Source organism: Calypte anna, chromosome 11 (assembly GCF_003957555.1).
Source record: "Calypte anna isolate BGI_N300 chromosome 11, bCalAnn1_v1.p, whole genome shotgun sequence".
Classification (NCBI taxonomy): domain Eukaryota; kingdom Metazoa; phylum Chordata; class Aves; order Apodiformes; family Trochilidae; genus Calypte; species Calypte anna.
Genome location: NC_044257.1, coordinates 20121578 through 20136667, shown reverse-complemented (window position 1 = coordinate 20136667; position 15090 = coordinate 20121578). Strand labels below are relative to the sequence as shown.

General features: G+C 41.5%; 1 protein-coding gene and 1 non-coding gene across 6 annotated transcripts in view; both read right to left on the bottom strand.

The window, feature by feature from the left end:
- AP1G1 (adaptor related protein complex 1 subunit gamma 1) overlaps nt 1–15090 on the bottom strand; it is a 39281-nt gene that overhangs the window by 5808 nt on the left and 18383 nt on the right. For 3 of the 5 annotated variants that reach the window (XM_030458123.1, XM_030458124.1, XM_030458120.1), the window contains 17 exons: nt 14727–14735; nt 13116–13211; nt 12552–12632; nt 12228–12326; nt 11918–11973; nt 10925–11038; nt 9178–9318; nt 8752–8806; nt 7057–7179; nt 6649–6738; nt 6081–6208; nt 5352–5456; nt 3110–3251; nt 2526–2652; nt 1992–2087; nt 1603–1763; nt 511–609 (listed from right to left, as the gene is read on the bottom strand). In XM_030458123.1, the coding sequence (XP_030313983.1) occupies nt 511–609; nt 1603–1763; nt 1992–2087; nt 2526–2652; nt 3110–3251; nt 5352–5456; nt 6081–6208; nt 6649–6738; nt 7057–7179; nt 8752–8806; nt 9178–9318; nt 10925–11038; nt 11918–11973; nt 12228–12326; nt 12552–12632; nt 13116–13211; nt 14727–14735 (1722 nt within the window). The remainder of the gene's footprint in view (nt 1–510; nt 610–1602; nt 1764–1991; nt 2088–2525; nt 2653–3109; nt 3252–5351; nt 5457–6080; nt 6209–6648; nt 6739–7056; nt 7180–8751; nt 8807–9177; nt 9319–10924; nt 11039–11917; nt 11974–12227; nt 12327–12551; nt 12633–13115; nt 13212–14726; nt 14736–15090) is intronic. The other 2 variants (XM_030458121.1, XM_030458122.1) reach the window with 2 other exon arrangements.
- Nucleotides 9461–9547, bottom strand: LOC115598970. Its single transcript, XR_003988052.1, has one exon. It is a non-coding gene; the product is annotated as a small nucleolar RNA SNORD71 (small nucleolar RNA).

Genomic DNA, 15090 nt, shown 5'->3' with positions numbered 1-15090 from the left:
CAACTGTTTAAATCTACATGCATCACACTAAAACCAATTACACTGTTTGAGAAAACAGAATTTTGTTAAGATTATGGACCAAGCTGGTTTTTGCATAACATTTTCAGTAACACTGCTACAGATAGCAAGAGCAAATGCTAAATATATCTATATGTCAAGATGCGTGCCTTTCCGATACCACTTTTACAACACGTACAAACACCAGGCTGAGCTCCTCTAGAAAGGTCTTTTAAAAGCCTGTTTAACAACCATTCTGATGCATAAGACAATGAATTCAAGCCAGCAAAGCTGTGAATCTGATTCAGCAGTAAAACTGAACTGAAGGCCAAGCCTGTGTCCAGTCTCCTGTGTTTTTCATAACTTCTTCCTAACTCTAACCAAAATGACTGTCATTATAACTACATAATCCACTACCATCACTCCCTATCTCTCAGAGATGCATACCTAACCAACAACTAAATGCCCAATTCCAAGTCAGCATCTTTCATACCTTCTCTTGAAATCACTCACCTTTTGTGGATTCAGGACTTTAATGACCTGTGTGATGGTTCCCGAGTTAAATGCAGGGATGACACTGCTGCTGGGAGACAGAAGCTGCAGCTGGAACGTCTGAAGAAAGGGCAAACAGAGAAAACAGCTTGATGCCTAAGTTCTGTACTAAGTGAAACCAAGGAAAATTAAGAGGTCAGTTCTTGGCTCTGACAGTTTAAGTACAGCCACAACAAAATCAAATCATCTGTTCTTCAACCCCTTATCTCTAAATAAAAAAATATTCACTGTCTCACTTGCTTTCTACACAATCAAGACCCAGACAGCACAAACACTAGGGGCTAAGGGTTTACTGTAGCGCATCAAGATCAGCAGCAATGCTTTGTTTTAAGTGTCACACAGAGAAGGAGAGTCAAGAGTGCTCAGCACACCTGTCCCTTCAGGAGGCCAAGTCTTTTCCTAATCCCTTCCTAGAGCATGTATGAAACCTGTCCAAATTAAAGTGAAAGCATGACTGATTCCTGAAGTGAAACTTCCTGAAGAGAACCTATTTTCTGAAACTTGAGGAACATTCCATTCACAGCCTGCTTACATGATCTGCTCTACTATAAACTAGGCAATATCCATCTCCCCCATTTTGTGCTGCAGCAAAGTGCAAGGGGAGACACACTGATTAAAGAAGGAATGTCACTCAACACCACGTGGGGATTAATCTAAAATTTTGTAAGCAGCTAATAGCTTTCAGAAGATTCTTTTCATGTATTCATAGCTGCAAAGAACATGATATATCTCTTAGAAACTAAGAACAAAGGGAAATATTAGTATCTTCACTTTTTTTTTGAGCCAACATTTTTCTGTGGTTTATAGCAACCTTCCTAACAAGTGATTCTAAAACAAGATTTTGTCCAAGCAGAAGTAGACCAGTCTGATGGGAAAATAACATTTACTTTCAGACAAGAAAGAGATGACAAAACTGAGCACTAAGAGAAACTAGTAACAGCTCTTAGCCTTGTTGACTGTGCTGCAAGTTTCTTGCTAACATGAAAGCACCCATTGGGAAGTATATATAGCTGGCCCTCAGTCTACAACTGCGTCTGTCCTTAGTGGTTCTACCTTTGGTACTGCAGCTTGAAAAACAAAATCTGTCATATCCAGCTCTGTGCTGTTGGAGGCCTGTATCGTGATTACAGTGATGCTAGGGTTGGTGTTTGACCTCTCAAAGGTGAAGTCAATCTTCAGCCCATTCTTGTTGTATGCAGTTATTGAGGGGATTCCTGCAGAAAAAAAATATAAAATTAGCAGACCTACAGAACCTGGAGATCATTCTCAGCATGACAGAGTACATTTACATTCCCTGAGACTTGAACTCTTCTGAAGATTAAACACCCACCCCTCAGGTGTCTGTGCCACACTTCACTCCAAAATCCCCCCTTTTTTTAATACTCATTTTTAATTTTAGTTCGGTGCTGTGACACCCCAGGCTGAGGATTTACATCCCTAACCTGTAGCAATATCATTGAAGAGAGGCTGTGATGAAAGTCCATCAAGGAGGAATGGAGGCTGTGCTATCTGGGGCGCAGGGGCAGATACCGGAGAACCTACAAGAAATGGTTAAAGATTACTACTTAGCTGTCATACAGTGAAGAGTAATTACTCCTCCAAAGATCAACTGCTGTGTATTTCTTTAGAGAAGCTCTACAAATCATCTGTGCTGTCACTGTCCCTTTCTCTGCTTTCACTAACAAGGACTGGATCCTCCTGATCTAGTAGGCATCCAAACAGAACGAATTCCTCAGATCTCACAGTCCTCTCTGGAAATGTTCACAGCATTCCCAGGCTGGAGTGCAAAAACACGCAAGTCTCACCAGCTAATCATGCAGCTCAACCTGTGACTTGATTCCCTGACTTCCACCTGTATGCTAATATGGTAAGAATAAGAGTGAAGACCACAATTTGATAGAAAGTGAAGAACCAGAGAGCCCTCATCCCACCCTGGCACTGAGAATGTAGACTTTGAAGAGATACAGCCTGCTCACCTGTTAGGCTGAGGTCTACCAGGAGGTCAAGAAGTTCCCCACCAGCAGAGGCTGGCTTGCTTGTAGGTGCAGTGGGGATTACGGGTGTTATATCACTTCCCCCCAGCAAGTCCAACAACTCTTTTGCCTAATGAGAGAGCAGATGTAACAGTTACAATTCAACTTCCTGTTACTTTCCCTTGCAAATGCAATGAATTCTGTCTTGCTCTCAAACTGAAGACCAACAGAGCCGCTGGCCAGTCAAGGAGGTTCCTAGTCTGGCTATGGTCCCATACCCCATGACAGATCTAGTTTCCATGCTCTTGGGACCACAAAGATAGAGAAGGCTGAAGGAGTTTATGCACATCAGGACAGGCTGGGGCATATAGCTTAACGCCACCATGCTCTTGCACTCCCCCACAATGACCTCTTCCACACACCTTTTCTTGACACTGGAGCCATCAGAGTAGAGATGATGCAAAAACCACCAGGCTACAACTAGCCAGGAGGCAGAGAGAAGGAGGGAAATGGTATCAGTTTATGGCAGTGGCCAGCAGTGTGGTCTGACAGGCACTGGAAACTTAGCCAAGATTAGCTTCCATTACCTGGCTAGCAGGCTGCAATCCAGAGGATGGAGGTTTGTTTTCCAGTACTGCTGGCTCTGTCTCTCCGTTGGTCTGTACAATCTCAGTGGGGCCATTTGTGGTGATTTTCTCCATTACTGGCATTCTCTCAAGCAGGGCTGGCCTGAAAGAAGCTGACATAGTTACACTGTGCCATCTTCCTGGATCCCAATCCAAATACTCAGACATCCAGGAGACTATATACACAGGGCAACCTGCCTTTTCATTTTAGCTCCAGTGCAGAAGAATGTAAGACTGGATGACAGCTTGAGGTGGTCAGAAGCAAGCCCTGGCATTCTGTGCCAGCATAAAAACTACTTTACAGCCAAAAGCCAAACAAGCCCTCCTGCTTTCCATTTTCCCCTAGTACTTGACACAGTCTCCACTATGGGGCTAGAATAACAAACTCAAGACAAAATTAAATAATTGAGCAATGGTGGATGAACTGCAGACACAGAACGCTTGGCCGCTCTGTTCCATATGCAGTTGAGTCAGAGTGAGGTCATTTGATTTCTCTTTGCAGAAGGGTTAGCTATTTAAAACAGGTGACAAAATTGAAAAAGCAAAGCAACTTGCTCTTATTTAGCCAAATAAGGTTTCCAAAAAGATTAATTTCAGCCCTCGAGAGTACCCTCCTGAAATGATACAGATACTGAGGCAGCAGCAGCACAGGATCCAGAATCCTGACATCAAAACAAAAAACTTGGAAAACCTGTACAGGGAGAACTAGTCTGTAATACAAGAAAGGCCATTACCCTTGCAGATCAAGACAGAAAGTGCTGTTTGTAATGGAGGAAAGCCACACTGTCAACATGTCTTTTGGGATGAAAAAAGTGTTCCAGAGCCAATACACCCAACAATGGGCTACATTTCTGACCATGAACAAAGTCTCAGTCCAAAGAAACTATTAAACATTAAACATCGACCTCCACACTGTAACAAACACCAGAATATAAGGGGGGAGGGGGAGGATACAGACACTCTTGTAAAACTGAAAGAAGTTCATACAAGTTTTTCTGAAGTGTCATGCTTCCCAAAACTATGAATAGCATATGATCAAAAGGCAGCTGATCACCGGATACAGTCTGCAATACAGGACAGGACAACTTGGATCTAAAGCTTCTCATGCCAGATTTTTCTCAGCTCATCAATAGGGCAGCTCACATGCCCATGGTCATTAACATGACTTTTCCAAGAACAGTTTGAGTTGCGGCACAGGTCCCGTGGGAGGAGAGAAAAGAGGAACTCATAGGGATGTTGTGTGGTAGACGTAGTATTGGATGGCACCCACAGAAAAAAGTGGCTGCAAAGAGCCTTTGTAAGAAGGTTGGGAGGCCCCTAAAAACACAGGCAAAACTTAGTCCAGTGGCACCAATTTTCTCTGTACTCTCAATCTAGATGCTGAAATGGATACTCCTACAGCAAATGGAATCTTACGGAAAGATTACAGTGGTGGATGAAGTTCACTTCCACATCTCTTCCAATCTTATGATCCTCACTGAAGATGATCAGTGGAATACCTATGTATCAACAATTAACTGTTGTACATAGCAGATTAATGGCTAGTCTGCAAAGATTCACAGACTTAAAACTGTGATTTGCTGCAATAACTAACTTTCTCAGAAAGAAATTAATGTAAGCAAAGCAATGATGAATGGGGATCTCTCAACTGTAAGGTTTAAGATTAACGTGTTCACAAACTGTAGAACAGGGATGCTGAGTGATGCAGTGAAGTAATATGCCTTTGCATGCAGAATTTCAGATTTAAAAGATTCTACAAGAAGATACAGTACATCAAAGATGTTCTAAAAAAACAAAAAGTATTTATAGTTGGAATAACTACCTCAAGTTTAGAGTACAGCTTAGGAGGACACATCAATGGATGTCTGCATATTTACTCCAAAGACATTCTAAAATAAGTCTGAACCTAATGACTGTGGTGATCTAGCATGGTAAAATTTAAGATTCAACACATACAAATAAAAATTAGTCAAGTTTGAGCTCAAAGCAGGGCAAATGTTGTGGCAGAGAAAGTCTCTGGTCATAGAATAACCTCATGTTAAGCTCTTAAAACACCCACTAACCCTATATATGAGGGATTCTAATTTGTCTGTAATCCTACCAAAATCACCAGACAAAGTTCTCAAAGCACAACACATGGTACACAGGAGAGGACTGTAATTAAAGTGATCCTTTGCAAACACCAAAACTCATCAGCACTTACCTCATATGATCATACTTCTTGAAAAGTGCATTATATTCCACTGCTCTCTGCTGCAGCTCCACATCAATGCTGCTGCCATAAATGGAAACTACCTTCTTAATGCGACTGCACCAAGACAGGGGGGGAAAAAACAGGAACACACCATGGAATTAGAAACAATAAGCAAGGGACTAGCATGTGTCATCCACAAGACACTATCTGGCCTCAACAGGTGTCCTGTGGGACTCATATAATACAGTAGTAACTGCTGTTTTCCTGTTTTCCTAGAGTGTCTATACAACATCCATTTTTGAACTGTCTCTTCACAGCAACATCAGCAGGTGGTTAATATACCACCACAAGGTGTATCATAAGAATGCTCAACTATTCACACCAAGATACCATCAGTAGGAAACAAGGTTATTTCAACCTCTATCATCCAAAAAAGGAACTGGAAAGAACAGTCCACTGAAAATAAGGACTTATTTTTCCCCATAAAGGAGTTTTCTAGTGACAGCAGCTTGGAGTAACGCCCTACACAGCAGAGGACATCCACAGAGAAAACAGCACAGATCAGTGGAAGTCTTCCACCCTGCAAGCAGAGGAGGGCTGTAGAAGCCAACAAGTAACAAGAGGACGCTTGTAAATCATGGAAGCAGAACATGTCCAAGCAATACTTTTGCTGAAGACAACTGATGCTAGCATATTTGCAGCAAAGCCCTATGCAGTACATCATCCATGATAACTCACTTGACAGTGCAGGTGAACCTTGTGGAAAGCTTCATGATGGCAGTGAGAGCATAGCCTCGTGTAACAGATGCAGACATATTAGATATCAGGATGCTTTCTAAAATATCAAGAACTTCATCCTCTGTTACCTGAAAAGGTACAGAAAGGTTAGGCTGAGACAGAGAGCAACAAGTTTCTAGTGGCATACTGTAAAAAGCTGTCTCTTGCTTAATGGCCATGTTATACCTCCTCTGCCTATGTTCAGTGTATGAGGCAGATACATCTAGCTGGAGATCTACAGTTCCAGTTCCTCACGTTGAAGCAGGCTTACCACCAAAATACACAGCTAAGACCATAGCAGATACCCTGCAAGTCACACTGAAATAACATGGCTCTGCCAATTTTGGCTGCACTCCTCACAGTGAGTACTTATGCAGACCATGCCTTTTAGCATGGCAAGGAGATTCCTATCCAGGGTCCATCACCATCATGGACACCACTGCTTAGTGACTTTTGCAAGCATTGCCTTTGCACAGCCAAGCAGCTCCAGCCCCAGCCAGGTACTCAGTTATTCTTTTTCAAGCTATACCTGTATTGGTTCTTCCTCTTCACACTGACCAGACACTAGAAGATCTCCATATTCTCCGATGCACCAAGAGGCCACTTGTACCAGTGGTTGCTGTTAGAAGAAGAAAAATCAGAAACCTCAGGGCTAAATGGATGCCTGTATGACAAATTAAACCATCAACATTTCCCAGAGCAAGTTTAGCCCTCCTTCCACCCAAAGAAGTTCTCCAGAGCAGAAGCAAGAATAGTCAATTTAATCAATAATTCCATAAAATAATTAGATAAAACAAAAAGAACATGAACTTGTAGGAGACATGCCTCCTCTGCGATCCGTCTCTTGGATTAGACAGCGTGATTTACCTTGAGATGTTAGTAAACATGTTTATTACAGTAGAACAAGGAAACTAAAGCTTGTCATATTTGGTATTACCTGGGAGTAATCACCAAGGATGGCTTTGTAGAGTCTCTGCACAGTGTAGGCATGCATCTCCACACTGTTAGTTATGAGTTGAATCAGATTGGGAACAGCATCATCACGAACATAACTTCCTGCCTGCAAAAACAAGTGTGCATTCAAGAGACAAATCCAATGCTCTCTTAACACCCAGCATCTGCTGATATCTTTCACAAGGCTACCTGATAGAAATAAAAATCACGCTCCTCATCCCCAAGCAATTTATGGTTGATTTTGAGCTGGTTAAGATGGGTAGAAGTACAGGACAGTACATTTTTCCCATGAACTCACTAGACCCAGAGAAAACCATACTGCAGATATCCTGAAACTATCAAGAGGACAGAACGTGGACAAATAAGCCTGTGCTACAGAAGGAACAAAAAACGGCACAGAAAACTGCTCCCTTAAATGGAAAGCTTTAGGTCAAAGACACCCTGGGGGCTGAATGCATCTTATTCAATTACTTGCTCAAAGCCAGACTACTCCAAGTAAGCAGAGGACCTAGGAACTTGTGTGCATACCACTCTGGTTAGAGGACAGAACATGGAACCCAGAGGGAAAAGCTCACTTCAAGGCTGGGAAAGTAAGTGGGGCAATACACAGTCACACAGCTTTGGCACTGAAAGGAAGATGTATACTGTTCAAAACCGGTTCTGTTTGGGTACTCCCCTGGCACTGAGAGCAAAGAATGGAAGAAGAAGGAAATGAAGTAAGCCAAATTAGGTCAACTAAGTGAAAATTCACCTGGACAAAGATGTCCGGCGCAGTCTTTCTGTGTTAGCTCTCATAAGTCTGCTAGACTGAAAAGAATCTGTAAGTCTGCAGTAGTTAGCCTCATGAATGCAGCTTTATAAACAGTCTCTCTAGCAGCCAAGAGAAGGAAGTTACTTTATTGAAGAAAGTAATTTGAGGGCAATTATCACAGCCAACCTTGTAACGGAAATCAATTCTCAGTTCAGAGGAATCTACTTTGCTGTGTCTCAGGGTAGTAAAACAGCACACAAGTCAGGCTTGCTTCTTGATGATCTTCTCAAATTTGAAGTATTGATTAAAAAAATGTTTACCCTCCCCTTTGCCTCAGGTAACAAACTGCCTACTCAAGTTAAAGAACTCTTTTTGTTTGCCAAAACACAATTTCAGTTATAAATAAATATATAAATATATATATATAATAATCCCTGTAGGTAGACAGTAATAATTAAAGTCAAAAAAGAGGGACTAGAGAGCTGCTGACACAGTTTCATTTAAAAAAACTTTGATAAACTCACCTTGGATTAATTCCAATAAACTGTTTCATCCCCTTTCTCTTTGCAAGTAACTTAAGGCTGTGTTCACCCTCCCCCAAAAGCACTATATACTGGAATCAAAGACAAGAGCTGTCCTAACTGAGAAGTTCAAGTGACTACTTCAGTAGAAAAAACACTGCTCACACTGTGTTCTGGTGTGTTTCTGAAATCATACGATTCTTCTAAAGGACCACCCAATTGCATTTAATGAATTTACATCATATTTCTGACTGGCTGCCTTGGGTCACAACCACGTAAGTACACTTTCTCTCTGTACTGTATGATTTGTTATGTTCCAGCCTTTACTGCCATCTCCAACTTGATAATGAGTAACTTCCTACAGAATTAAAAAACAGTCACACACACAAGAGGAAATCTCACTTACCGTTGTTAAGACTCTCATAATTGTGTCTATATGCCAGCGTTTGGAAGGAGCATATCTGACAAAATTAAGAAAGTAGGTTAGGGCAGTAACTGCTGGCCTTCAACTCTAGCAAGAAACCCATCATTATCAAAACCTCCCCATTCAGTTACTTCCTGACCTGTTGTTTCCTAAGGGGGACACACCAACAAAACACATACAAAAAATATCCACAAAACACTACACTCTTCGTATTTGCATTTTTTGCATTAATGCTAACATCAGAAAGCTGAATGAATATAAACCTGACAAACCACTCACAGATCAGCAATTGGAGAAAACCGAAAAGCTGGTCAACACACTCTTTTGATGATTAGGAACAACATACAAAATGCTCATAATTCCAAGGACATATAAAAAAAATTAATAGCAAGTAAATTGACCCCATACTTTTCAGCTGCAAGAAATATTCCAGATGCGCAGTCTGCCTTGAACTCTGGTTCACAGGAGTCTAGGAAGTACAGCAACTCCTTCATCATTCCACGGACATTGTTCCCATTAACAAGAGCAAAACTCAGTTCCATTGCACGCCTAGGGCAAGAAACAGAAAACCAATAAAGTATTTTCAGCTAGTGAAATAAAACCCCCATAAAACCAAGTCCCTCAAGTCTCAGCCCTTGAAACTTGCTGCCTGTGGACTGACACCTGGTCAAAATACTGCTTCAGTGAAGACAGTGCATTGTCAGCAGCATGAGTGTCAGCATGGCAACACTGTGCTCTGCTGATGGATCACTCAGAAGCTTCATCCTCCAACAGCACTCAGACACGAACCATTTTCATTTGTCGCATACCTGTGTTGTCCTAGAAGGAACCATTAAAATGCTTTTGTTTCTTCCTATCCAGAAACCTAGATGGAGCTTTGCTATTCTGCAGCCTAGCCTCATGCTGCCTCTGGCACCAATCAGCAACATCAGCCAGACAGGCATTTGTGTTTTGGGATAGACTGCAGCTCTAAAAATAGATTTGATGATACCCATTATGTAGCAGCTAAAATTAAGCTTACCAAGTGAGACTGATCCAATTTCTTTCCTACTCCATTCATATCAGACTGAACAGTACTGTAAATCATCTAGCTCTGATTCAAAGGTAGGCATAGTCATTCTGATAGGCATCCTCCAAACTTATGCCTGTCTATGACCTATCTACTCCATTTGACAACAGAGAAAAAAAGAGCTTGAGCATTTTGAAAGCATATTCATGATGTGACAAGAGCTCAGTGAAATAGTGGCCTGCTGCAGACAGATTCCACACAAGCAGCATGGATGCAACTGTCACTATTACTGTCACGTCGTATGCTGCACTGAGCTCAGATCACAAGTTACAGGAAGAATAATGATAAGGAAGAGAGTACTGAAAGAAAGAGCAAGCAATTGACAGGCTGAAAGGCTCAGTTTAGATGCATTCCATATAGTTGGGCAAAAGTGAGATCAAACAACTTAAGATATCTAGAGGTGTCAAGACAGATGCAAGAGAAAGTTGCCATCATGAGTAAAAGGAACATACTCAAGTAATAGGGAGAAAAAGAGGAAGTTTAGAGTGAATAGCAGAAAAAAGTCTTCCTGTAGTGATAAGTAAGGTCACACGCTCTGCCACTGCCCAGAGAAGTAGTGACATGCGATTTAAATGACAAATGAACACCAAGAATGCATAACAGGATGTGGTTTATAAGCAAATTATTTGAGCAATCAAGTAAGTCTGAATTCCACCACTGCCTAATAAAATTTAAACTAGAATGCATTATTTGAATGGCTTCACACTGCTTCAAGATAACATGGTGCTACCTGTTTGTCTGGAAAAGAAAAGCAACACAGAACATGTGAGAGCAGCTTTGATTAGGATCACACTTTGTAGAGGCTTCCCATCTTGCTGTGAGCACACTATTTGATCTCCATTTACTTCATTTTGGAAAAATTCAGGCAAACAAAAATACTTTTTTCCAATCCAAGATGCTTAAAATATAGAAGCAGCTTCCCAAGGAAGGTGACTGCGTATCTCCATTACATTCTTTCAAGTATGAACACTTCTATGCATTCATACTAATCACAATTAAAGTTCCCCAAGGTTACTGTCATTTTGTCCTCTGTCCTGCTCACTGTTCCATAATCCTGAGAATCTACTGCATTGGTATTTCAAGTACCTTTTAATGGAGACATCAAGGTCCTTCAGGCAGTCCACAATTGTGCTTCTGTGCCGCTGAACTGCATTGTGGTCTGTCTGCACAGTTTTCAGCAGTGATGTCAAAGCTACATATCTGGGATAAGGACACAGGGTAAATAAAGAGTTGACAAAAGAAGGCATTTAGTTTCTACAATAGACATGCACCACCCCAAAATGTAGTTTTATTTTGCAACAGAACAGGGTTCTCTTGTAAACAGTAACAAATGGAAGTCTTCCAGGGGACCGCTGGCACAACTTCAAAGGTGAGTTACTGTACTAATCTGTAACATGCCTAGCAAGCACCCTGCTGCCTGGACAAGCACACGTACCAATCCGGGGCTCATGTCAGTTGTCCATTCTTCATGAAGATTTTGAAAAAAACAAAGCAGTTAAAGATTAAGACTTCTGCAGACCACACATTCAAACTAGCACAAGTTTCATTGCTAAGGCTAGAGTCTTCTACCAATACTATGATTTGCAATCATAATGCCTATAAATGGGACTTCACTCTAGCATCTAAAGCAATTCCATGTCCAGTTTCAGTGACCAAAGCACAACCAAACTTCCTTGTTGCCAACAGCACACAATCTGAAAAAGCACAGTCTTTGCCTGATTTCTCAGATCTTCAATGCCACCTCTGATTTGAATGTCACCATGACCAGCTGGGACAAGACAGGAGATTCACAGGTTATTGGAAAAAAAAACTTGACTAGATTAGGAAATCACATTAGGAATTAGATCACACACCCAGACTTATCAGCTAAGAAGGGCAGGGCCACAGTTAAGATTTTCAGAGTGAAAAGAATGCCCTGACAAAAAAAAAAAAAAAAAAATTAGACAATAATACTGATCCCAACAACATACTGATCCCAGTATGGTCTCCTGGGAAGCTCTACTTCAGCACCATCTTTGTCTAATAGCTTCTCATATATTTTAAACTGGGTGTTGCCAAAACACGCTTTATACAACTTACCTTATGTTTTTGTCATTGTTTAATAAGAAACGGCCTAGGATGTTAATGGCTAACACCTGCAGAAAGAGGGAAAGTCAGTGATCAAAAAAAGGCTCTTGGTCATCTTCAATGTTTCAAGGTAATTTTAAAGGCAATATGTCAACACTATCACTGTGGTTCTTGGCCAAAAGCATAACAAAGAACTCTAGAAACTGACTAAGCAGAGGAAAAGCTAAGACACAGCACAAGCTCTAGTTAGTTTCATGTCGTCTACACAAATTACTCAAACCTAGGAAAAAAAAAAAAAAAGGCTATAGCAAAAGCAACTTACTCTCAGCCCACTCTCAGATTTTATGTCCATAATAGTCAGCACAGTTTCATAGAGAATGGCATTTCCCACATTTTTACTTGTTTCTGTATTAGTGGCAACCTGGGGAAAAGAAACAAAATAAGCAACTCCAATGCATTCATAACAAATACCTTTTCTGCTGTTCTGCACAACACGCCGTGAAACTAATCCATCCCTAGCATGCATCTCTTGCAGCAAAATGCAACCCAGCAGAGCAACTAGCTATATCCTCAACAGAGCTGCCGAATCCAAATTAAGAAACCCAAAGACAAAGTTTAAGCTGCTCATCAACCTTGCAGACCTCACCTGTGCAAGTATATCATTCATTGCTTCACTAGAATCATCATCATTTCGTCCTAATATTCTTAGTAACCGCAGGATTCGTACCTGTTACACAAAATAAAGCAAAAGAAAAAAAATCTTATTAGATAGAAGCACTTCACATAGGGGCCATGGAATGCCTAGTTCATTTCTGAGGAGTGGCAAAGAAGCAAAACAAGCTGCTGATTTCCACTCCTAAGCAAATGCTTATCCTTAATAAGACCTTTACCAACAAGAACAGGCTTGTGCTGTACTCACTTTCTGTCAAGAGAACCCCCAATAGGCATGGTCTTGCAAGACCAACATGTGCTGCAGCCTCCCCATTCTGTCACAGCTTCACCTAACATCAGAAGGCACAACTGCTGTTGAAACTAAGGCAGGTGACTTTCACTACGGTAGATTTAAGAGCATTTGCAGAATCAGCTCTAACAAAGACACCAAATCTTAAAATCAGTACAGCTGCCCTGGGGTAACAACCTCATCATACCTCAGTCTCAAAACACAGTACTTGAATTAAAGCTATCAATCATTGTTTGCATCGGTTCTTACCTGCAAAAAGGGGTCACTGATCCCAGACACATCATGCTCTGGTGAATACCCAGACATGATAAGGTTCTTCAGAATACGAACTAATTGGGGAACAAGCTGTGAAGAAGAAAGTTGTCCTGTTAGGGTGGTGTTCCTTCCCCCTGAACTTTGAAGTACAGGTCCAAGAACAAAATCTTATCTTTGAAAGCAAGGCTATGGATTCTTCCACGAAGTTCAACCTGTACATCTGTAGCTGGTGTTTTATGAAAACCTACAGCTTAGCTATGGCACAACCAGAAACAATGAAGCTGGGACCTACTCACTATAATGTTTTGTTGTTGGTTTTCTTGGGTTTTTTTTTTTTTTTTGCTTGTTTGTTGTTGGTTTGGGTTTTGTTTGGTTGGTTTTTTAAGTACTAAATTTACCAGAGAACTGAGAGGAAATATCAACTTAAATTCCTCTCTTCATGACAACAGGATGTGCTGGACTACTGAAATTGTGTAATTCCAGGACTTTGCTTAGGGGCTATAGAATCATAGAATTGGCTGGGTCGGAAGGGACCTCAGAGATCATTAAGTCCAACCCTTGGTCCGCTACTGCTGCAGTTACTAGACCACTCAGTGCCACATCCAGTCTCTTTTTAAATATGTCCAGACACGGAGAATCCACTACTTCCCTGGGCAGCCCATTCCAATGTCTGATCACCCTCTCCAAAATTCTTTCCTGAGAGTTGCCTGGGAAAAGAGCCCAACCTCCCCTGGCTCCAACCTCCTTTCAGGGAGTTGTAGAGAGTGATGAGGTCTCCCCTGAGCCTCCTCTTCTCCAGGCTGAACACCCCCAGCTCCCTCTGCCTCTCCTCATAGGATCTGTGCTCGAGTCCCTTCACCAGCCCAGTTGCCTCCTTTGGACCTGCTCCAGAACCTCAATATCCTTCCTAAACTGAGGGGCCCACAACTGGACACAGGACTCAAGGTGTGACCTCACCAGCGCTGAGTACAGGGGCAGAACATTAGAACCCAACTCATTTTTAGCATACATCTCCATGGAAACATCAGGCATAGCCAAGAGTTTTGACCTTTTCAAGTATCGTACTACTCCGATTACAGTAAATTATTTGGAATTTCTTCAAGTCTGACAGTCCATTCGACTTAGCTTCTAGAAAGAAAACCTCTGTGATCTACACCCTCTCCAAGAGTTTCCATATAACTTAGAGCATGGATTTCCCTTCAGGTTTCTCCCAAGTCAAACTACTTCTTCCCTGAAAGTAGCTACATGGTCTGTTCTCCACCTTATTGCATTCTGGGAATCACCCAAAGTTGTCTCATGATTTAAGCAAAACAGAAAGCCCATTCTGTGATAAGAAGAAAGCCCAAGGCTACAGTCTGCGCCCATAGGCACAAAAAATTATTTAAGTCTTCCTCAAATGACAGAGAGCTTGAGGAAAGCAGGGTTGGGTTTAGAGAAGGCCACAACCAAGATTCAAGGCTGCCATGGGTGTAGCAGTTTAGTGACACACAAAAAGCATTAGACAAATGACCTAAGCATGTGGTGTCAATCACAAGTGTGGCATTAAGAGACAAACATCAAGAGATTCAACACAAGCATGCACAATCTAAAAGAGTTAACTCTTACCTTTTCATTCTAACTCAGCAGGATTCCAAACAGACAAAAGGGACAAAACAGATGAAGCAGGCATTAGGGATAGGTCAATGTTATATCATTCACAGCATAAAAAACTACAAGAGATGGCTAGAAAATAAAATGTATCTAGTACCTAAATTTTGTGGATGCTGTCTTCCCTCTTTTCCTACTACTACAATCTTAACTGAGCAAGTAGAAGGGATGGCTACCTACAGGGTGACCCTACTACCACTTTCACTCCTGCTCCTATGTAGGTGATCAGGCAAAGAAAGATGCATAAAAGGATGCACTGTTTGAAATCCCTCATGACACAGGAAAGCCAAGGAAGAACAGTAAACTGTGCATGCAAATAAAT